Below are 24,535 nucleotides of genomic sequence, written 5' to 3'. Positions count from 1 at the left end.
GCTGTGAGAGGTAAGCACCCTCTAATTGAACATGTGCCTTATTACCATTTTACTGTGTCTGTCTTCTTCCGTCCAATGGTATGCCTTATGGACAAAAAATAGCTTGTTTATTCTTTCATTGATCATTTGGTGCATCTCAAAGCCAGTACGGCCTACTTCCTGTCCTTTGGGAGTGCAGGTCCTGTAGCAGAGACAGATGAGCACAATCAGGGAGCAGATAAACCACGTGGAACTGCATAATGCACTCTTCTGATGAGAGCATGGGAGATGCAAAGGTCAAAGACGGCTTATTAAGAGAAGGTCACTTTCATCTTGGTACCTCTAGTGCAGTGGTTCTCAACCTTCCTAATGCCGCGGCCCTTTAATACAGTTTCTGTGGATCATGACCCACAGGTTGGGAACCTGCTCTAGTGCCTGGGGTAGTATTTGGTATGTTGAGTCTTTAACGAATGAGGCAAGGCTGGAGATGAATGAAATGCTTTCTTTGAAATATACTTTTGGCAGCGCCTGTGGCTCAGTGAGTAGGGTGCAGGCCCCATATGCTGAGGGTGGCGGGTTCAAACCCAGCCCCGGCCAAACTAACAAAAAAAAAATAGCGGGGCGTCGTGGCAGACGCCTGTAGTCCCAGCTGCTCGGGAGGCTGAGGCAAGAGAATCGCGTAAGTCCAAGAGTGAGAGGTTGCTGTGAGCCGTGTGACGCCACGGCACTCTACCCGAGGGCGGTACAGTGAGACTCTGTCTCTACAAAAAAAAAAAAAGAAATATACTTTTGTCTTCAGTTACTACATAAAAGCTCTCTCCCTACCTGAGAAGCTGTGGATCCTTAAACATTGCAGTAGTCTCCCCTTATCTGCAGTTTTGCTTCTCATGGTTTTAGTTACCTGCAGGCAAACATGGTCCCAAAATATTAGATGGAAAATTCCAGAAATAAACAATGTACAAGTTTTGAATTATGCACTGTTCTGAATATTGTGAGGCATTCTCTTGCCCGTCTGCTCCATCCCTCCTGGACCATGAATCATTATTACAGCAGATCATGTTGCAGACTTTAGACACGGCCGCTAGTCAGGACTGCAGGAGCACTCTCTGTGATTAGATCGACTGTCGCAGCATCTCATCATGTAGACATTTTATATCATGTCGTCATGAACAGAAGGATGAACACAATATAATAAGATATTTTGAGAGAGAAAGAATGAGACTGAATTTATATAACTTTTATTATAGTGTGTTGTTATAATTCTGTTTTATTATTAGTTATTGTTGTTAATCTCTTATTGTGTCCAATTTATAAATTAAACTCTATCATAGGTGTATATGTATAGGCAGAAACATAGAATATACAGTGTTTGGTACCATCTGTGGTTTCAGGTATCCACTGATGGTCTTGAAACATGTCCCTCATGGATGAGGGGGAATGACCATATTTTTTAACACTATGAGAATACATTCTCTAGAGTTAATTATTATTTTCTTTAAAACTGTTTCTTTTCTTGCTGTAATTCATTCATTTGATAAAATAATATTAACCACATGCCTACAGTGTATCATATCTGGCAATGGGCCCCTCAGTGCTGTGGATTCAGTGAGTTACCGCCTCTGTGTTATGCTCCAGATGGTGTGTCTAGTGGGAGGTTAACAAGTTGTTTTGCTGTGAGCAAAAAGTACAGGTTTTAATGACAGTGAACAATAATAAGACATCTAAACAGAGTAAGAGGGACAACAGAGATCTGCTCTCCTGAAGAAATGGAGAATTCCACTGAATTTGGTCGCAAATTCATCTGCAACCCAAAGGGTGATGGGAAGACAGTAAGAGGTCAATCTGTGGGTTTCTGCTGTCCCCACCAGCCCCTGTAATCATTGATCGCCTGGTGTACCTAGAATTCAAGAAAATAAATTCCAGTTTCAACACACAGGGAAGCTTTTCAAGAAGTTACTTGTATTCACGAATACTCTTCAGGTGAGGATAGCCAATAGCTGTGTAGACATTTTTGTTTGGAATTTGCAAGGTATTTCTTAAGGAAAATATTTGTAGATGCGAGAAAATTACGGCACTATAGGACCCATGCTTTTCAATTCTCCGGGTCCTCCCTCCCCCACTCATTTCCATGAGTGTTAAGTGTGTTTCCAGAACACCTGATATTGTGTGACACCAAGGCTGGCCTTGTGCAAAGTGAAGGGTGTGAATTTGGCTCTGGGCCCCAGGAGCTCACAGAAATATGGGGTTGGGGGAGGTGAGTCATGCAGAGAATACATAACACATTAAAAGTTTTTAAAAATTGTTTTAATTTTGGACTGGATAACAGATGCCAGCATATGATTAGATTGAGGCTAGGCCAATTTTATTAGAAAAGCAGGAGGAAAAACACATTTGTTGCAGAGAAGGGAAACAATGTTAGGGAACCCCACATCTAGATGGGGCAGGCTGAGGGGAATTTGCTCCTTTGATCACTGTGGGAATCTTCTGAAACCTTTCTCTCGACATTTGCATAGACCTGAGAAGAATTTGTAGGCAACCGCTGAAAGCAGGCATCTGCCCCAAGACTTCTTAATGATCCCAGTTGCCGCTGGGATGTTTTTAGGACATTCTACACACTTTGGTTCTCTCTGAATGAAGCATTCACGTTGCCATTCAACACGTCGGGTTTGGTGTGCATTCTAAGTCAAACTATACAAGAAGCTATTTGTGGCGTTCAGCAGCTGCAGAAAGAAGAGGCCCTTGGGGGTGGGGTGGGGGAAGAGGGTGTTAAACACAATTTAAGTGAAGCTAGAAAGTTCAGAATATAGAGTTATCTTATTGAAGAGGGGTTATCATTGCGTAGATGAAGCGGAAGGGTTCTGAGCACAGAAGTGAATTTTATTCTATTTTAACATGGGCCACCCTGCTGGACCAAGTTCCCCATAGATACTCTGCAATTTATCTTGATAATGAATGTAATATATTGTCTGGAGTCTGTGGCTGATTCCTGTATCCCATGGGGTGCAGTTGGTGAGTATTTCTCTTCGGAAAGCGATTTGTAATAAGATAATTAAATTCCAGTCAGATTAAAAATGAATGTGGAAGAGTGCAGGTATTTTAAAAACTGCCTTCAATGGCCTAAACACATAACTAATTAAATATGGTTTGCTAATGAAAATGGATTGTGGCAGCTTCATTTAAACTTGTTTTATCATGCAATGATTTATAAAGATTATAGCCCTCAAAGAGATGGGTATTTCAGATAAGGTGATAAAGTGGGTGATCTGGGTCTTTGGGGAGCTGCTAAACAGTTTTAGAAAGGTTCAGAAAAACTGTTTGGCATCATAAGACTGTATCTCTTTCATTTTCTCTTTAAATATCTTAACTTTTCTTTTTATCCTGGTTCAGGAAGACATTGATTGCTTATGTTTTTGTTGTTGGTCAAATTTGTATAGTGATTTTGACCCACTTCATCTTTTTTTCTGTGGTAAAAAACAAGTAGACCAAATTATGAAATATCTATCCCCGTCTTTACAATCCTAAGTTTCCTAATTTTGGCTACAGGTTAAAAATATTGTTTGATATACGAGGAAGACGGCTGATCTTAATCCTCTTAATATTATTTTATTTTTCTGAGATGCAAAGAATTCTTTTGTTGTATTTTCTGCTTTCTGTTTTGAGACTCCCTGATGCTGGTGGGGAAGAGTTAGGCCTGTCACTTTTACAAAGTCTGTAGCCATTATTTATTAGCATTATTGTTTTGATTACCATTTGATTTTTCTCAAATTTTATGTGGGTCTAATTATGCAGACTCTGCAATCAACATGCCTCCCTCCCCTTCCAGCTGTGTCCTAATTGCATTGCCCTCTAGTAACAGGGAATGCCAGCCAGCCTGGGGGTGCATCTGTGGTGTTGATCCAGAAATTTACAAATTCTGAAATCTTGGCTTGAGAAATATTAGGTTGCTAGAATTTAGAGATACTGAACAATGTATCTTTATATAATAATCTGTGTTTTTATTCTTGCTGTTTATCAAAAATTGTTTTGTCTTTCTGAATTGAAAAGAAAAATCAGTGAAAGAATATGAAAAATTGAATTTAGAGGAAGTTTTTTTATTTACATAAAAAGTCTTTGACTGGCTTACTTTAATGAAAGTTTTGTACTTTCTAGATAAATTCCAAATGTCATTTTATGTCAAGCTTTCTTTGCCTTTATGTTTCTTCTCCAGCCTAGTTACAAAACCTTGGTAGCCCTCCTGCTTCATAAGGAACTTTGGTTTTCCTGTTTAAAAGAATTTTGTTGTGTTTTCAGTAGTTTAGGACAATACAAATTTTTTTTGGAAAAAAACCCCAGCACTAATCAAATAAAATATTATACTCATATAATAAACCCTTACCATTACTAGAAAACCATATACAGTTGGAGGCTTTCAACTATAGGTATTGCTGTTACTTCAACAGCCAACCAAAGTGGTCTCTCTTAATTTGCCTTATTTTCATTTTGCATGTGAACCAGCTGTCCTCTCAGCAAAAGTACTGGGCATACCAGCTTATTAACTGTAGCATTGATTCTCATTGTGAAACAATATAAGAAATCATTAGCAACATGAGAAAAGAAAACTGAACAGCCATTTAAATCTTCAGAACCCAAATTCACAGGGATAGTTCCATTGCTTAGTAAATAATGAGCTCTGATTGTCATTTTTCTCTAAATATTTATACTTATTGATCATTAATTGGGAAAAAATTAGGCAACGATAAATGCAATTTGCCTTCAGTCATTTTAAATTAATTATGTTTTGTATTCTTGGTTAGTGTGATTTCAGGGTCATCTTCTTTCCAAATGAAAATAATTTTTTTTTTGTTGTTGTTGTTGTTGATTCCTTTGTTGTAAGGTTTTACCTTTTGGTTATAAATCAATGTGGATTTTGTCTCAATTAAATATTGCTGCCTTGTTATTGTTTCAGAAATGTTTTGTATAACTTCTTAGTCCGAGCTTGGTTGCAGATACCATGTAGCTTATGAATATTCGCACATCTTTTTGGTGGCATAATATCAACTTTGTTCAAAGAGAGGTTCAAAGGGGTGCAAAGCTTCTAAAATATGGTCTTTCTGAGGTAGAAGAAAACAAGGATACTCTTTTGAGATGTGACCCCAAATGAAAGCATGCTAACTAAGCCAGAAGACTTTCTCAGATCTTCTGTAAGTGACAGCAGGGGCACTCCTGTTCATGTGGTCAGTGTCTCATTGAGTGTCATGGTGTCTCCTGTAGGTGGCAGCCTTCTACTTTGTCAGTTTCCCCTGGTATTCTTTATTCGAAAGTCTTTTTTTTTCTTTTTGTAGAGACAGAGTCTCACTGTACCGCCCTCAGTAGAGTGCCGTGGCGTCACACAGCTCACAGCAACCTCTAACTCTTGGGCTTAAGCGATTCTCTTGCCTCAGCCTCCCGAGCAGCTGGGACTACAGGCGCCCGCCACAACGCCCGGCTATTTTTTTGTTGCAGTTCGGTGGGTTTGAACCCACCACCCTCAGCATATGGCCAGTGCCCCACTCACTGAGCCATAGGTGCCGCTCATATTAGAAAGTCTTTACTCATTTTTTTTTTTTCTAAGCAGAAAATTCCTCTCAAGTATAGATTCCTTATAGGTTTTATAACACCATTAATCAAGCAGGTCCTTGATAATAATCCAATTTTAAAAATACAAGAGGACTCAGAGTATAAAGCACTTTAGCTAATCACAAGACTCTTAAATTAGATCTCCAGGATCACATATTATACTTAGGCTTTTCATTCCAAAATGAGATTTTCTTTTTCTTCCCTGCAGATTTTAGAAGAAAGGTTTCATCAATTTTTCTTCTTTTCATATTTTAAGATTCATTTTTAAAGTCTTTTTTTTAATTTTTATTTTTACATATACATGTGTTAATTAGGTTTCCATTTTTTTGCCTTCACAAAATTAAAAAGACTTAAAATTTAATAACAATAACAATGTTTAAGATAAAGATTAGAAACAAAAACCTTGTAAAGAACAAAGGAACATAAATACGTTCAGAAAAGCAATCAGATAATTGCTTCATCGAAATATTGAGCAATAATAATTTTAAAGTTATTTTTATTGTAGGAGTATATACTTAAATGTAAGCAGCATAGAAAATATATTTTAATTTCCAATAAAACTTATTCTGTTCTATAAGATGTGCTAGACCCTTTACATTCATTCAGAAAAGTGTTCCGAATGGCTGAATCGGGAAAGGTGAAGTGAGTTAACTTTGCAGTTGAACTCACCGGTATTTGTCTCTGCTCAGATGCATTATTTCTCTCCTGAAACAGCAGTTATTTGCCTAAGATAGCCTTAAAGAATGAATTAGATGAATCAGTACTACTTGGGTGGTAGAATTAGGGCTATACAATGTGCCATGAAAACTAATTGGGGTAAAATGAAATTATGCTCTTTCTCCAAGACAGACAGTTCACTTTTGGGAAAGTTATTCTTGATATCAAATGACACATTTTTGAAATAAAGACTTACTAAAGCCCTGTCAAGGAATACTTCTTTATAATGGTTAGTATTTGTATTATAACTTGAGAAATGAGTAGAGGCATGTCAAGCGACAAGCAAGTCAGGGATCTAGTCACCTCGGTAGATTAATGCCGCGGGCAAAAGCGGAAAGGCAGAAATGAGACAGGATGGTCGGACTGCCCATCTCCCCAGCCCTTGCTCCGTGAAGGCAGCAGGTGGCATTGTGTATTGAAAAGTGTATCACAAGATGCAGAATTAGCTCAGATGATGGGTCGCTGTGTGATCTACTGCAGGCCACTTACTTGTCAAATAAAGGGAGTGGATTAAATGCTCCTTATGCTTGTTCAGCTCTAACTGGGAACTTATAAAATCTCCCTTTTTTGACTTGCTTGCCTTGTATATTGGTATTCACCATTAATTCCAAGCTAAGGGCCTGTCCCCTCCACAGAACTCTGCCACTGTCTGTCTTCCCTCACTCTCACCATCTCGGGGCAGTCGCTGGATGGCCCCAACCCTGCACTGGGGAGACTGTGTACCTTTCATCCTGTGGGCATGGCTGCACTTTCAATGCTGTGTCAGCAGGGCTGCTTTGTTTCAGACTTTTGATTTGGGTTTCTTTTTTTCATAGCATGTTTTCTGTCTGCCTCGCCTTTCATTTGTTCAACATTTGTCACATGAATATTGTGGCTTGACTAAACTAGTCACAGTGATAGCAGACGTTTTGAAATTGGCCGAGCAGATGGTAGCAATGGTATTGGATTAAATTATTAACTAGGATCCACAGCAGAAGCCTTTGGCATCAACACATGCAGAAGGAAGAGTGTTTCCTAGCTTCAAAATTAACTGGCAAAGTGGATACCAGATCAGGTTTCTTCTAAAGAATTGATACATTATCGTCTATTAAGGTTTCCCTTTGGGCACCCAACCGTTTCACCCCCACCCCATATTGATGAAGAGATTTCCATTTGTCTTTTTTTCAATATGCCATATGATTCATCATTAATGATTAATTTAGAAGCAGAAAAAAGGATCATTGTACCAATGAAATTCTAGAATATTGGTGATTTTTAATGTACTTCTGTAATACAACATGATTCATGGGACAGTTTAAATAATTCTTGAATAACTGTTATCAGATGCATATTTTCATTGCATGGATAGCATCTCTGTGACATTACCTTTTAAACATATGTATCTTTACCTCATTATGTAACTGTAAAAATTGAATTCACAGGGATCAGTCATATCCATGTATATTCAAATCTTACCACTTGTCTAAAAAAGGCTTTATGGTTGACTTATCCAAAGCTAGCATCCTGTTCAGGATGGTGTATCGGGTTGTAATGTTCCTTCAATCTCTTCTAATTTGGCACATTCCCATTATTATTCTTATAATACTTATTTAATCCTGATTTATTGGGGAAGCCAGAACAGCATAATGTCTCACTTTAAATTAGACTGATTGCTTTCTATTTTTCCTCTAGCTCTTTTATTTCCTGTAAACTGGGAAAATTTAACTTGTCAAAAATGGTTAAATTTACATAGGAGGTATGGCGGGGTGCCTTGTACCTGTAGCCTTAGCACTCTGGGAGGCTGAGGTGGAAGGATTGCTTGAGCTCAGAAGTTGGAGACCAGCCTGAGCAAGAGTGAGACCTCGCCTCTATTAAAAATAGAAATACTAGGCTCTGCCCCTGTAGCTCAAGCGGCTAAGGCGCCAGCCACATACACCAGAGCTGGTGGGTTCAAATCCAGCCTGGGCCTGCCAAACAACAATGACAACTACAACCCCCCCCCCAAAAAAAATAGCCAGGCATTGTGGTGAGTGCCTATAGTCCCAGCTACTTGGGGGGCTGAGGCAAGAGAATCGCTGAAGCCCAGGAGTTGGAGGTTGCTGTGATCTGTGATACCACGGCATTCTACCCAGGGCAACAGCTTGAGGCTCTGTCTCAAAAAAAAAAAAAAAAAAAAAAAACCAGTTGGTGCACACCTGTAGTCCCAGCTACAGGAGAGGGTAAGGCAAGAGGCTTGCTTAAGCCAGAGAGTTTGAGGTTGCTATGAGCTATAATGATACCACGTGACTCTACCCAGGGTGACAGAGTGGGGCTCAGTCTAAAATAAATAAATAAAATGCATGCATGCTTATATTTGGTATTTTGTTACATCAGCAGGGACAGAAAATCAGTTGCCTGCCATAAGTATCTGCGGAGGTAAGGGAGGTCACTGCTGCCCCTTCCAGTGTATGGTGGCTCTAATATTCCTCCCACATGGCAGTTCTTCAGTAATGACTTACACATGACAAGTAAATCAAAGAAAGGTAGAAGGTTTAAATACCTAAGATCTTAGAATACTAGAAGATGGATAGTAGTAATTTGTAAGAAAAATGCTTGTCGCAAAAAAAATAAGAGATTGGTATACTAAACTCACAACCAACCAATTCATCTTTTGGTTATTTCTAATCAATTAAATGCCAAACAGCAGGAGCCTTTAGTTTGTTTTGAACGATAACAGTATTTTTGTCTGTGGTGTCAAATTTTTAAAGTATTTTTTAATATCATAAATTACAACTGTATTAACAGATAACTTTTACTGTAGATTTTTAAAAATTCCTTTCATCAAGCCAGGCATGGTTACTCACAGCTGTAATTCTAGCACTCTGGGAGCCTTGGTGGGAGGATCCTTTGAGCTCAGGAGTTCGAGACCAGCCTGAGCAAAAGTGAGACCCTGCCTCTACTAAAAACAGAAAAAAAAGAAAATTAGCTGGGTATGGTGGCAGGCATCTGTAGTCCCAGCTACTTGAAAGGCTGAGGCAGGAGGATCACTTGAACCCAAAAGTTTGAGGTTGCTGCCAGCTAGGCTGATAGGCCATGGCACTATAGACTGGGCAATAGAGTGAGGCTTTGTCTCAAAAGAAAAAAAAAAAGAAAAAGAAAGAAGAATTACAGACTGTACATAATTGCTCCCAACGTGAAAATGTTCATAAAAACATGAAACAATTAAGTCTTACCTCCAAAAGTTAAAGTCTTGAGAAGATTTTGTTCCTTAATAAACAGGATAGGTCTAAGCTATCTATAAGTTTATTACTAAAGCATTTTTTTATGAATGTTTATTAAGTAGATAATTTTTAGAATTTCTAAAATCCTGTACTACTAAGGGTATTGTACATTTTATTGGCCCAGAAGGCGTGGGTTGTACTTTGCTGTGAGGTTCCCGTGTTACCATGAGTCTGAAAGGCATAAGAATGAGCATGTCTGTGGATTTCAAAATTATAGTTCTGTTGTTTTAAACTTGTGTAACGATGAGTACATCTAAATTAATTTAGTCATGTGTAGTGTTTCGCTTTAGATGTTAAGCTTTATTTTAGAAAATGGTGTAAAATAATTACAATCAGTAAAAACTCTATTTATAGATAAGTTGGGGCTGAGAAATTTTCTATTTGAACAGGTAAAATGCCCCTGAGAAGTACTTCTGATGATCATTTAGTACATGGCCCTGACCAGACTCTGTTCTGCTGATTTTTCTTTCCCTTTCCTCCTCTTTAATTTGGAAGAACAGTGATTTTATTGATTATGTATTTCACTTCCAATTGCTCAAGGATTCAAAATTTATTGGCACCTATAGCTCAGATGGCAGGGCACCGGCCACACACACCTAGGGTGGTGGGTTCGAACCTGGCCTGGGCCTGCTATGTACCAATGACAACTGCAACCAAAAAAGAGCCAGGCGTTGTGGTGGCTCCTGTAGTCCCAGCTATTTGGGAGGCTGAGGCAAGAGAATCGCTTAAGCCCAAGAGTTTGAGGTTGCTGTGAGCTGTGACGCCACACCACTCTACCCAGGGCCACAACATCAGACTCTGTCTCAAAAGAAAAAAAAAATTGCATGTGTATATTGCATTAAGATATAAACATGCTTCATTTCTGCATATAGCTCCTGTGTACAACATTTGAAAATATTCTGTTTGAACCAATATTGCTTAACAATGTTTGTGACACGTTTTGGATTCAAAATCAAGACTTTTAGTGACCTAACCGCATTTAGTGTACTGAGGAGGGCCTGTAGTTTTGTATCAGTGGGAAGCTGGGGAGAAGGGGGATGGACAAGGCTGTATCCCTGAATTCTGGAGCCTTAGCTCTGCTCTTAAGAAGCTTTTAGGTTTAAAGATATAATCTTTGTCCCTCATAAAAGTAATGAGGGTGTATTTTAAGGTTGTACTGAAGATAAAAGCATGGGTGATGACAGAGTCATTTATTAAATGACTGGGTTTAATTTTCTAAACTTCGTACGTCAGATGTATTTAGTTCCTGAAGTGTATCATAGAATCTCACATGCTGGCTGATAAAATGAAGGAGTTCTATCTAGAAAGAGAACCCTAGATGAGAATGAATTCTGATCTTCTCAACTTTTGTGTGGATTATAGCACCATTTCCCCAACCTGTCCCTGTCCCTAGCCCCTTTGCTTTCCATTTAGCACCCAGGATCTGTTAATACGCAACACTACCTTTTCTCTTCCCCTAAGCAGCCTGAGGTGATCTGTGAAAATGGTTCGCTATTCACTTGACCCAGAAAACCCCACAAAGTCATGCAAGTCAAGAGGCTCAAATCTTTGTGTTCACTTTAAGAACACACGTGAAACTGCCCAGGCCATCAAGGGTATGCATATACGAAAAGCCACCAAGTATCTGAAGGATGTCACCTTAAAGAAACAATGTATACCATTCCGACCTTATAATGGTGGAGTTGGTAGGTGTGCCCAGGCCAAACAGTGGGGCTGGACACAGGGTCGGTGGCCCAAAAAGAGTGCTGAATTTTTGCTGCATATGCTTAAAAATGCAGAGAGTAATGCTGAACTTAAGGGTTTAGATGTAGATTCTCTGGTCATTGAGCATATCCAAGTGAACAAAGCACCCAAGATGCGTCGCCGAACTTACAGAGCTCATGGTCGCATTAACCCATACATGAGCTCCCCCTGCCACATTGAGATGATCCTTACTGAAAAGGAACAGATTGTTCCCAAACCAGAAGAAGAGGTAGCACAGAAGAAAAAGATATCCCAGAAGAAACTGAAGAAACAAAAACTTATGGCACGGGAATAGATGGCAACATAAAATAAATGCAAATAACAGTAAAAAAAAAAATATGCAACACTAGCCCTGTAGATTTCCTTCTTACACTCTGAAGGGCGTTTCTGTGCCCTCTACCTACAACCCACCCCCTGTGACCAGCAGGGCCCTGCAGGCCGCTCCACCCCACTCTGCAGGACCTTCACTTGCCTTGACCTACGAGTCCCCCCTTCTCCTGTAATCTCTAACAGTCTCTAACAGCTGGTCCTCTTCTAAATGAGGGAGACAGGCTTTACCATTTTTCCCAGTAACTTCGTGGTTCATGGTCATGTCCCTCCGTCTAGTCTTAGTCATTATTTTTCTCAGTTTGGGTGCGTCTCCCCTCCCCTCATGGTTAACACTCAATATAAATCGTGGAATGATTGAACATAAATGTATGGTTAAAACTTTAAGGATATGTATTACTTTAGGTAACTTTCCTCTGTCTCTTTACTAGTGTGTGTCTACTTCAGATACTTACTCCTGGGAAGTAATCACGTAACTGTAGAAGTGATCAGATGATTCCTGGAAGAAAATTTAAAATGTTGATTAGAATTATGATTTCATTTCAATGAAAGATTAAGCAGAAGACTTGTGACTATGAATAAGGATACAAATATTACACAATGGTGGGAGTAATAGACTTTCAAAGGCCTGGGCTGGGACAAGCCACCGGGATTATTCAAGTGATGTCCCAATGTATTTTTCTCTGTAGTATTTGACAGTATTGTTGGAGAACAATGATTTGCTCTTAAATATTTTTATTATTTATGTATCTTAATGAGGACTCTCAGTGAGATAACTTGAATGAACTAACTAAAGATGTTGTTTCAAAAGTTGTTAAGTGCTAATGAGAGAGGAAGCAGGAAACCTAGATTGTTTGAACTCTGGTTTTCATTACCTTTTAAATCTCTGTTTTCTCATTTTTCACTGGGGATTAAATTCACCTGTCTGGTTCATCGAAAAAAATAACTCTCACCCTAATAAAGTAAGAAAATTCCTGAGAAGCAATTTGGGTGGGGCAGATTGCCCTAAATTAGGTATGTTGAACTTGAGATAATGTGAAATTTGTGTAGACATTAGCAAATGCAACTGATGCACAGGTGAATGGTAGTAGAAATCAAGATCGAACAGGGTGTTTAAAGGTAGTAGCTTGAGCCATGAGCCTGCAGTCTTTTTCTCTAAAGGTTCATATGGTAAATACTTTCAGATTTGAGGGCCACTTGGTCTTATAATAGTCATAGCTATTCAACTCTGCTGTATAGCCCAAGAGCAGCCTTAGACAATATTTAAAGAGATGAATGTGATAGTGTTCCATTACAACTTTATTATTAGACACTGAAATTTGAATTTTGTATAATTTTCACATGTTATGAAATACTCTTCTTCTTCTTCTTCTTTTTTTTTTTTTTTTTTCAGTTTTTGGCCAGGGCTGGGCTTGAACCTGCCACCTCCGGCATGTGGGGCCAGCACCCTACTCCTTTGAGCCGCAGGCACCGCCCTACTCTTCTTCTTTGTTTTTCAGCCATTTAAAATGGCTGGCTAGATTTGGCATAAGGGTGTTTGCTGACTTCACTTTATACCAACAAAATCATTCACGTTCAAGGGGGAATAAGTAGCACAGGACTGAGGTTTAAGGATTAGATTTTTTTTTTTTTTTTTTTGAGACAGAATCTTACTATGTTGTCCTCGATAGAGGACCGTGGCATCACAACTTACAGCAACCTCAAATTCTTGGGCTTAAGCAATTCTCTTGCTTTAGCCTCCCAAGTGGCTGGGACTACAGGCACCGGCCACAATGCCCAGCTATTTTTTGTTGCATTTGTCATTGTTGTTTAGTTGGCCCGGTTCAGGTTCAAACTTGCCACCCTTGGTGTATGTGGCTGGCACTGTAACCACTGTGTTATTGGCACTGAGTCTAGGGATTAGATTTTTTTTTTTTTGTAGAGACAGAGTTTCACTTTATGGCCCTCAGTAGAGTGCCATGGCCTCACACAGCTCACAGCAACCTCCAACTCCTGGGCTTAAGCGATTCTCTTGCCTCAGCCTCCCGAGTAGCTGGGACTACAGGCGCCCGCCACAACGCCCGGCTATTTTTTGGTTGCAGTTTGGCCAGGGCCGGGTTTGAACTCGCCACCCTCGGCATATGGGGCTGGCGCCTTACCGACTGAGCCACAGGCGCCGCCCCTAGGGACTAGATTTTTGAAACTTGTTTGGAGTTGTCAGTATCCAGAGAAGGAGCAATCGGATGTAGGAAAGGACGTAGAATGCTATGGTGTCAATGAAGAGTTCAAGCGTGGGTGGTTAGCAGTGTGTGATTAAGAAGATAATTAGAAAGATGAGGAGAAAGAAAAATACCATTGGTACTAGTCAGAAGTCCACTGATGACCACTGAGAACTTTCCAAAAAATTATTAGAATGTCTGGAGATAGAAGCGGTAAACACATGGATGAAAACTGGAAGCAGAGGACTGAGAGCAGTCATTCAGGGAGCTGGCAGGTTAACTCTGAGACAAATAGGAAGACAACTGTGAGGTCTGCAGGGTTGATTCCCTTCCATGGAAGCACTACCCTTTCTTAAGCTTTAGGTGCTTAATAATCTCTTGAGATTTTATTAATCAATTTAACATATGCTTGCCACATACCAGGTACTGTTCTAAGGGCTTAATCAATAATAACTCTTTCAGTTGTCATAAGAACCTTGTGATGGGTGGTGCCTGTGGCTCAAAGGAGTAGGTTGCTGGCCCCATATGCCGGAGGTGGCGGGTTCAAAGCCAGCCCTGGCCAAAAACTGCAAAAAAAAAAAAAAAGAACCTTGTGATGTAAATACCATTCTTACCCGGTTTTACACGTGAGCAAATCCAGGCATAGGGAGGTGACTCTAATAAGAGACCAGTAACATGAAGGGGATGACTTCAGAGTTGGGCTCTCCACTACCAGCTTATGCTTTCAAGTTTTCCATGTCTAGGATAGAAGAACTTTTTTTTTTCTGTTGGTGCTGTTACATGGCTGAAGTTGGAATAGGATGTACCATGGATTTATATCTTTTCTATTGAATATATAGATTGTACGATTCTATTTATTATTTCATTTATATTTTTAGAGACAGAGTCTCATTCTGTCACCCTGTGGGGAGGATTGAGCGTATTTGGGATTTGTTTCCCTGAAAGAACAGTTTCTGTTTTCAACTGGAAGTTGTGCATGGTGACACTTAACCTCAAACACTTGTGGATTGTGAATAGGAGAGTTTCTGCCCAGAACGCCACCTGTCTCTAATGCAGTGAGCAGAGTGAGGTCACTCTTACAGATAAATTTGTTTTCCAAAAGGGGACTTTACCCCTGAGTTTAAGGAAGCTATATAAGCTAACGTACAGTCTCAGTGGTTTCTTATTTACCATATGGCAATTTATTTGCTTTGACGCTATAGGATCAAAGGACACAAATTGGAAATCTGTAATAATATGCCTGGTGATACAGTAATATTTCTATTTTCTTTATGTTTTCATGTGCTTTCGTTATTCAAAAAATAAAATTAAGGGGATAAAAAAATTGAGGAGGAATCATTCCAAAGCTTTCCTTAGACAGAGTCCTTTGTATATATTTTATTCTTTGACTAAGAACCTTTGTTACAAACTTGATGTTTTGAATTAATGGATTATTACATTTTTCCATTCAGTTGTAAGTCTGGCCCAAAGGTATGACATAAGCAGTTGTCTAAATCGTTTTAAAACTGGCCCTGAGTGGAACTGGGGTGAGATGCAAGAAGCATTTTTCTCCTGTTTCTCTTTGTAGTATTTCCTGATCTGTGTTCTTCTTTTTGTTCCTATCCCTTTGTCCTGAAGTATAGCTCTCCAAGGCCCATTTCTGATTTCTCCATTTCTGTTTGTTTTTTCTCAGTACTCTCTGGGCAACAGTATGAGAACTTGGTAACTCCATAAAGTATATTCAAGTTAAAGAGTAACTCAAGCAGTGTTTGTTTGAGACTGTTACAAGGGGAGGATGATTGTGTAACTCTAAAAACTGGATGTTAAAGTGATAACTACATTTAAAATAAAGATTAAAAATGATCAGGATACTTTATCTAATTTCTTATTTGGGATGGGGCAGTTGTATTTTTGGAATTCTCTTAGGATTTTTGTTTGTTTTTGTTTTTTGTTTTTTTGAGAGTTGTGGCAGCTAGAAAGCATGTCAAATCACTCTTTAGAACACGCAATGTTGATTCTCAATCACTGGCAATGAAGGGTGAGAGGACGGGGTGGGGGGGCATTGTAATTTGCACAAAAATGCAACCAAGACATAATTTGCAGCTCCTTGGAGATTGTATTCTGAAGTTTTACTGCTGGTATGTCCTCTGTGGGAGGCAGAGCCTAGGGGTATGGTTGGGAATCAATAGTTTGCCCCCCCCCCCCAATCAATTCAAATCTCCTGCACTCTGAATTCAGAGGCATTGCTCTCAGACTTGTTAGTTCCTGTAAAGATCTGGAAGTTCACAGTGGCCTAGAGAAATGAGGAACATGTCTGTTTCATCTCGACTTCCATAGAGGAAAATCTGCACTATTTTTGTGGACTTCAGATAGGAGAAACTTCTGATCTGTTGGAAAGAAAAGTGAATGAAGGGGCAGGGAAGTAGAAAGCCTGATGTGGCTGTCATGCAAATAAGAACCGTGATTGGCTTTCTCTTTCTTTCTGTGGCACGATGTCACTGGCTGCTCTGAGCCTGAAAGATTAGGTTTCAGTGGGAGTTTTTCAGGTTCAAGGACTGTTAATGGTTTGTAACTACCTGACAATAAGCTCAACCTGGAAGTTAAATCAGCCTGGGCAGGTGTCCGAGGATATGAGACCGGAGGAAGGAAAGTTAGAATCTGGAGCAGAAGGACGCAGCCTGCCACCTGCCTGCTGGACTGAGCTTTTAATGTGATTTAAATTTCTAAGCCCTGTGTAGGCGTCCTGGAAATGGTGGTCTTCATTAACGCAAAGATTAAGTCTTTCATTAAACTTTTTAAGAAGAAAAGTAAGTAGTTGCACGGTACCTGTTGTATGCCTATGTGTCTGTGCGTGTGTGTCCTGTGGGGTGTGTGGGTGTGTCTTCTATGTCCTTCCTCCTTTTGTGGGATGAAATTGGAGTGTGAAACAGCATAACTGGCATGAGTTAAACTCCTTTCTATACCGGCCTGTTTAAATACCTCTGACTTTTGTAACTCAAGGACGACCTTATGTGATCTTAGTAGGTCTTATTTATTTATGGTTCACTTAAGTGAAGTCGCTTTTTTTGTGCTTCGCAAGAGAAGTTCTTTAAAGGAGAGGAAAACCCCTTGTATTTAATTTATATTTCCCTTGTACACAGTGTGTGGCTTTTTGATTCTTTTGGCTAAATGTGTAGCTGAGGTGAGGGAGCCTTTGTGTGGTGCGGCTCATATTTTTGGTGGGGATAATCCCTTAAAACTGCCCTGCACTGTCTGTTACGTACTTACGAGCTCCCGGACAAACTGTCTAGACTGGTGATTGCTGTAAAGCTGTTGCAGAGCTGTTGTGGTGGGGCTTCATTGTGCACTTAGCATTGCTTTAAATTTCCCAATGCAGGGGCTTCTTCATTCTTTTGAAAATATAATTTTTATAACTACGTGGCTTTGCTTATACATAGTAGGCGGTTTATTTTAGTTTAGTTTAACTTTTTGACCAATGACTTAAGCTGGATACACGTGCACCAGTAGGACAGCGGTAAGAGACGCTTTGGAGAAAGCAACAAAGCCTAGCACTCTAGGCTCATTTTCTGCCGCTCCCTTGCTCCAAGGCCATCTTTAGATGGATGGATTAAAATCTTCCCCTCGCAAGAGTGAGGTGCACCCGGGTGTGTGCAACTGCTCTTTTCCTAGCAGCCAGTTGAAAAAGAGGAAAAAGGTTTCAATTTTCAATATTTCTAACTGCGAAGCGCGGTAACTCAATTCTGTAAAATAAATGGACACCAGTATAAAACACTGTATTTTGAACTCTGGATACCCTTTGTGGGACATATGACAAGTTTGGCACCGTGCTGGAGTCTCCGAAACACAAATGAGAGTTAAGTCAGGTCTTTTCGGATTTTGTGTGTTAAGATTGATAGTTACATGCACCACACGAAGCATTTGTTCAACAAGAGAGCATGTGAAATATTATGTGCCTAATTTTTGTCAAACACCACGTGCAGAAAGAACCCAGAGCATTTCTAACTTGATATCTAGTTCTCAATGTTTATTTTCTCATTTACCCATGTTTGGAGAAGGTGGGGATCCTTTAAAAAATGAATTATTCTTTTCAGATTCACAGAATTGTAAAATTTAGTAGTTGTAGAAAAGATGGTATATGGGGCGAAGGGTAACCTGTGGCCCAGATTACCAGGGGAGCTGGGAAAGGCACAGTCCCTCCTCTGTGATGGCTCTGAAGTTTGGGGGTTTTTGGAATAATTTTCACTCCTCCTGCCACCACTGCGCGTTCCATGAGTCATTTTGAGCTAAGAGCTTTACACGTTAATTCGTCTTTATATTAACAGCCCTAATAACAATACTATGAGGCATATTTAGTTAATTTCAAATATGTTCAGATAGAATCACTAGTGCATCCCTTTTCACTTTACTTTGAGAATCTGGGTTGTGATCTGGTTTCCTGGTACACGTTACGTCGTAGAAATGGGTATGCCCAGTGTGAACTCTAAAATGGGTCAGACTCAGGGACCATCTGCCCCTACAGTTCAAGTGTCTTCAGATTTTACAGGGGTTAGATTTGTACCTCAGCACTGGTACTTTCTCTTTTACGTTTCCCGTCTTTCCCATGCCTGGCTTACATGGCAGATACATAGAAAGTATTAAAAAATTGTTGATGAATTTGTTTTAGTGCTGTCTGCTTCATTCAGGCTTCAGTGATGCCTCAACGTGTGTTGTCAGGAAAAATGAAATAAAGAGGTCCCAAGCGTTAGAGGGTGGTTAAAGGAGAATTAATATAGAGATTTATCTTAGTCTCAGGAAACATTTTCCTCTTTCATGTTTTGGTATCTTTTGTGGGGGGAAAACTTAGTTGAATTGGATAGTGTTGGGAAAAGTCAGTCTCATTTGTAATTTTTTAAAAACCGATTTTAATTAAAAGTATCCCTTGAAAGCAAAAAATACAGAAGATTGTAAATGTGTAAAGTTTTATACCACAAATAGATCTCCATGTCAATTAGACATACCATTTAAATACATTAAATCAAACGTTTATGATTAATGTTTTTAAAAATGTAATTGAGTTTATGACAATGGTACTTTTTGAATAAACCATTAGCAGGGAAAAAAATTGTTGTCGATGTCCTGGTAGGAAATTTGTTCCTGTCAGGACGATCTAACATTTACTGCTGTAACGGCGTCATCCAACGCCACTGTGGTGGGATTAAGTAGGAACCGGATGTCTATTAATTTTGCCAGTCCTTTTCTGAGACTGGAGTAGAGGGAGGACCTAAAATGATAGAACGAAATTAACTGAGCAAATCGTTCTATGGAAACGTTGTGTGGAACATGGACAGTCTCAGCTTTTCCTTTACAGACTTATAAAACACTGTGGGCAAAAGCCTGGAGTCTAAGATTAAATCTCCCTCTTTTTTTTTTTTTTTTTGGCCGGGGCTGGGTTTGAACCCGCCACCTCCGGCATATGGGACCAGCACCCTACTCACTGAGCCACAGGCGCCGCCCTAAGATTAAATCTCATTCAGGATTTGCTTCATTTTCCCCTTGCTGGCCCTTACCCATGGTGTTAGGCACTAAAGTGCCACATTGACGTAATAAATTTGGAGCCATCGAAGCTTAATGTAACACTTGAATTTCTTCTTTCTTCCCATAGCGGTTTCCAACCTAGATGAGGAGAGCCGTTGGACAGTCCACTACACTGCCCCATGGCACAAACAGGAGAACGTGTTCCTCCCCGCCACCAGACCCCCCTGCGTTGAGGACCTGCACCGCCAGGCCAAGCTCAACCTCAAATCAGTATTGAGGGGTAAGAGTTTGTTTTCTCAGGTTACTGATTTAGAATTGAAAGTATGTATATAAATCTGATCTCTATCTGTAAAGGAAGACCTATTTATATGGAGTATGTAGTATGCATGTCTTTGTAAGATATCGTAACTACAACCTGATACATGCCTACATGTTCTGGTCTCTGCAGAAACCTGCCTCTTTACAAATATGCAAATCTATTCAAAGATTTCACTTCTGCTTAAAAACACTTCAGCATGTTTAAAACACCAGTGCTAATTTGATCCAAATAAACTCCTGCTGACAGTATGGGACATTTTCCCACTGCCTTTTAAAAACCATTGCAAATATTCAAAGGCAAATTTGTTTTTCTGAACAAATTTGTTCTGTTTAGTTCAAGCTGGCTTGAAAGAAGACTTATATGGAGATCTTGAAGAATTTCTAGATGGTTTGACTATGGGAACTTGTATGGCACCATCGTGGGCTCTTCTGAGCATAGGGCCCATCCGCAGATGGACAAGGTGCACTGTGGTTTGTAGAAAATACAGGAGGAGTTCTTCCTGTACCTCATTTAAAATTCTCAATCTTTACTCAACTTGTTGTGTACCCAAAAGGGCTTCCTGGCTTGGAAGAACAGAGCAAAGTTCTAATTCTCACCAATGCTGCTCCTACCAGATTTTTCTAACATGTAATATTTTGGACATAAGTATATAAAAAAAGTATTTGTTGTTAATCTGAAATTTAATTTAACTGGGCATCCTGATTTTATCTAATGTGGGAGACTTAAATCTGGGAGAAATTCTGTCGTTGACTCAAGGTAAACGTAGCATGAGAACCCCTTTAAATTTCATGGTAATGTTTACTTGTACACCAGTCATTTATTAAGCGATTCATTATCTAACATACTATTACAAGGGTCCCTACGATGAGCAGCTAACATCTATCAAATACGTAATGTCAGGTACTATTCTCAGCCCACTAAATGTACTGCCTCACTTAATCTCACAGTAATCCTACTACTTAGTATTTCTAAGCCCAGATGGCAAAATAGAAATGCAAAGATTAGAAACTTCCCCCAAGAGAGAGGGAAGGGGGGGGGGGGCCTTGGTGTGTCACACCTTCTGGGGGCAAGACATGATTGCAAGAGGGACTTTACCTAACAAATGCAATCAGTGTAACCTGGCTTATTGTACCCTCAATGGATCCCCAACAATAAAAAAAAAAAAGAAAGAAACTTCCCCCAACATCTCCACATTAGTTGGCAGTAGGGCTTTAAACTTGGACAACCCGAAGCTGTAGAGCTGTAGTACTCACCATATTCTTACCTATTACACTGTCCTGCCTTTAACAACTGTTTGTTAGAAATCTATTATTCTGGCAGAAGTGCAGAGTACAAAGCAGGTCCCAGCTCTCAAAGAATTTATGCTTGTGTCTAACATGAAATCACAATATGAAGGATACTTAGGAGACATGCTAAAAATTGCTGTAGGGGAATTTACAAGAGCAGATAATTTCTGTGTGGAATGAGAAGGAACAGCTATCGATAGATTGCACTGTAGATGTCGTATCCGGAACAAAACTATACAAACATTTTAGATCATGGCCCTATTTCTTCTTTGTTTGATCTTTTGTGATGACTGTGTTATCTCCTGTATCTTACATTATCTTCTTGTATCTTATTATAGTCTTTAACTGGGCATCCTGATTTTATCTCATGTGGGCTTTTTAATCTAAATTGTCTTTACTACGTGGTGCATGTATTTTCAGGGTGCAGATCAGGACTTTTATTGGCTGGTGTGGTAGCTCCGGCTTAGCACTCTGGAGGACCAAGGCAGGAGGATTGCTTGAGCTCAGGAGTTCACAACTGGCCTAAGCAAAGCCAGACCCTGTCTCTATTAAAAAAAAAAAAAAAAATTAAACATATGTATATAGACTTTTCTGCTTTTATTTTCTTTTTGTCTTTAGTACATCCCTGAGAGGCTCTGCGCCTGTGGCTCAAGTGGCTAAGGTGCCAGCCACATACACCTGAGCTGGCGGGTTCAAATCCAGCCCGGGCCCGCCAAACAACAATAATGGCTGCAACCAAAAAATAGCCAGGCATTGTGGTGGGCACCTGTAGTCCCAGCTACTTGGGAGGCTGAGGGAGGCTGAGGCAGGAGAATCGCTTGAGCCCAGGAGTTGGAGGTTGCTGTGAGCTGTGATGCCACCGCACTCTACTCAGGGCAAAGTTTGAGGCTCTGTCTCAAAACAAACAAACAAACAAAAAAAACTTAGAGTATATCCCTGAGAAATGTTATCACCATTGGTTTTGTAATTGCTTTAGTGCCCTAAAATGGTTCATCAAAGGGATTTATTTATTTATTTATTTTTTCCATCAAAGGGATTTATTATTAATAAAATGAATAACTTTGGAAAATTCTTGGAGCTCAACTTTTGAAGTCTGGATTTTATAACTCCTTAGATTTTTAGATAAGTAATGAATTTACAAACTGTTTGGGAAAGATGAGATGAGTGAAAGCATTTGAGAATCACTTGTATAAAACTTCATGTACCACTTTCCCTATATCATCTTAGCAATTTAATATTAAAGACAATTTGAGTACAGAATACTTATTGCCTCATTCTCAGTGAAGATTTTTTAAAAATCCAAAAATCTAGTCTCCAACTATGTGGCACTATTAGGGTTTGATGATATATAGGTTATCTAAGTTAATTTAATCCCAACATTTTCTACTTAAAAACAGAGAAAGGTAGCTAATAATTCACAGAAAGTAATACTTTCTACTTACAGGAGAACTTCCGCAGTCGACCACCTCCATAAGTTGACCTATTTTCATAGACCAGACGTACCGCACATGCACTTATCAGTACAGCTGTCCTAGTTCTTTATGTTGACCACCTCCGTGTCTTGACAAGTTTGTCTACAGTCTCTTGGGTGGTCAACTTGCAGAGGTTCAACTGTATTTTGCTACTTCTATTAGAACTATGGTCTTGTCCCTAATTTTAAGGAAAAAACGTCATTTTTTTTTCAAAACGACAAATCAGAAGTTTATTGATGCCAATATATTTCTTTCTTTTTTTTTTTTTATTGTTGGGGATTCATTGAGGGTACAATAAGCCAGGTTACACTGATTGCAATTGTTAGGTAAAGTCCCTCTTGCAATCATGTCTTGCCCTCATAAAGTGTGACACACACCAAGGCCCCACCCACCTCCCTCCTTCCCTCTTTCTGTTTCCCCCCCCATAACCATAATTGTCATTAATTGTCCTCATATCAAAATTGAATACATAGGATTCATGCTTCTCCATTCTTGTGGTGCTTTACTAAGAATAATGTCTTCCACGTCTATCCAGGTTAATACGAAGGATGTAAAGTCTCCATTTTTTTTAATGGCTGAATAGTATTCCATGGTATACATATACCACAGCTTGTTAATCCATTCCTGGGTTGGTGGGCATTTAGGCTGTCTCCACATTTTGATGCCAATATATTTCTAAAGTCAAAATTACAGAAAGAAGAAATGCCATTTTTTAATGTTAAACAGGTTGTTACTTTTTCGTTGTCATTAAATGTTCACTGTATGAATTTTTCTGTCAATTTTTATGGGGAGCTGGCTCTACTCTTGGGAACCATAAAACAAGGAGGGAGTGAAACTTTTTAAGCACCAACATGATACTTGAGGAAATTTCAGATTGGAGTTAGGGATGCTCAACTAGTAAGTAGAAGGCAAACATTCCAAAACCTGAAAAAAATCCAAAATACTTCTTGTTCCAAGGTTTTTGGATAAGGGACTCTCAACTTGTACCTAGATTTTAAAATTGTATTTTGATATTTGGTTCAATAAGACATTTAAGTAGCAAAGAATACTGAATTTTTAAAGATGGATTCCATTATCTTCGAAGGATTCACTCAGTTCGTACTGCATTTGAGGATAATGTTATTCTTTGTATGTCCATAATTGTTTGAATCCTTTATGAACTTCATTGGAAATAGCTGAGACTTTTTATCTCCATATTTTTGGCTTTGCTGAAAAGGCCACCACTTTCAGAAGTAAGGATCTGGAAGGGAGAATCTAGGGATAGGTAGACAAGATCAGTGGCCCAGGTTTTGTTTCTTTATAACCTGTAGACCCTATTTGACAATTATGAACCTAATTAAGGCTGAAATAGAGATGCTATTTTTAAAACTACATCCTCCAAAGCCCAACTTGAGAGAGAGAACAACGTAATTTCTCAGTCTGTTGAACAGGCAGTTTAGTGCCCGTCTCTGTGTACACCCCTGCATGAGTTAGTTCACAGAGCATCTGTTGTTGGTATCAGAAATGTCCTCTAGTCACAGCTCTTTTTTCAAAAAATACATTTTAGCAGGTCAGCTTGCTCTGGGCTCTAGAATTAGGTGGGTGCAGGCAGGGAGAGTGCCAAATTGTCCTGTGTTCATTCACAGCCAGAGGGTGTTATTTATTATATTTGGAAGGAGAGGAGTTGAGGATTCGCAGTGTGAAAAAATGAGAACATTTACCAAGAGACTAAAAAGAATTGTGTGTGTGCACACCAACACGTTCACATTAAAGAGTGGTATAGATTTCCTAAAGTTACAGGCTAGGTTTCCTAGTGGTTCTAGCCAGGTTTCTCTGATAGCTCCTGAGACCAGACTTAATTTGAGGGTGACTGATCTGTGTTTCATCCCGTGAAGCCTCCAGGTTCCCTAGTGGCCTAGACAATTATGTTTGTCTGGGGAGAGGGTGTATGCTTCTCCCTGGACGTAGTGAGGAACCGGGGAGAGGTTGTATGCTTCTCTCTGGATGCGGTGAGGAACCTTGGCTGTCTTATCTATCTGGCTGGGACACATGTGTCCCTGGGATATCACAGATGCCCTCCTTCAGTCTTTGGCTGTAGATTCTCCTCTTGGGGGTCCTGTGGCATTCACAGCACTATCTGGAAGATGTCTTTATAGGTAGGGCCTTGTGGACATGGATTGAGAGCTCT

At 39.6% G+C, this 24,535-nt stretch overlaps 1 protein-coding gene across 11 annotated transcripts in view; it reads left to right on the top strand.

Moving 5' to 3' along the window:
• NHSL1 (NHS like 1) overlaps positions 1-24,535 on the top strand; it is a 260,231-nt gene that overhangs the window by 172,844 nt on the left and 62,852 nt on the right. For 8 of the 11 annotated variants that reach the window (XM_053590637.1, XM_053590639.1, XM_053590641.1 and 5 more), the window contains exon 2: positions 19,419-19,571. In XM_053590637.1, coding sequence (XP_053446612.1) covers positions 19,419-19,571 — 153 coding nt within the window. Of the gene's footprint in view, positions 1-2,850; positions 2,989-16,129; positions 16,585-19,418; positions 19,572-24,535 lie in introns of those variants that run through there. The other 3 variants (XM_053590646.1, XM_053590643.1, XM_053590647.1) reach the window with 3 other exon arrangements.

The sequence above is a fragment of the Nycticebus coucang genome, chromosome 5 (genome assembly GCF_027406575.1).
Source record: "Nycticebus coucang isolate mNycCou1 chromosome 5, mNycCou1.pri, whole genome shotgun sequence".
Classification (NCBI taxonomy): domain Eukaryota; kingdom Metazoa; phylum Chordata; class Mammalia; order Primates; family Lorisidae; genus Nycticebus; species Nycticebus coucang.
This window is presented reverse-complemented; position numbering and strand designations above follow the sequence as displayed.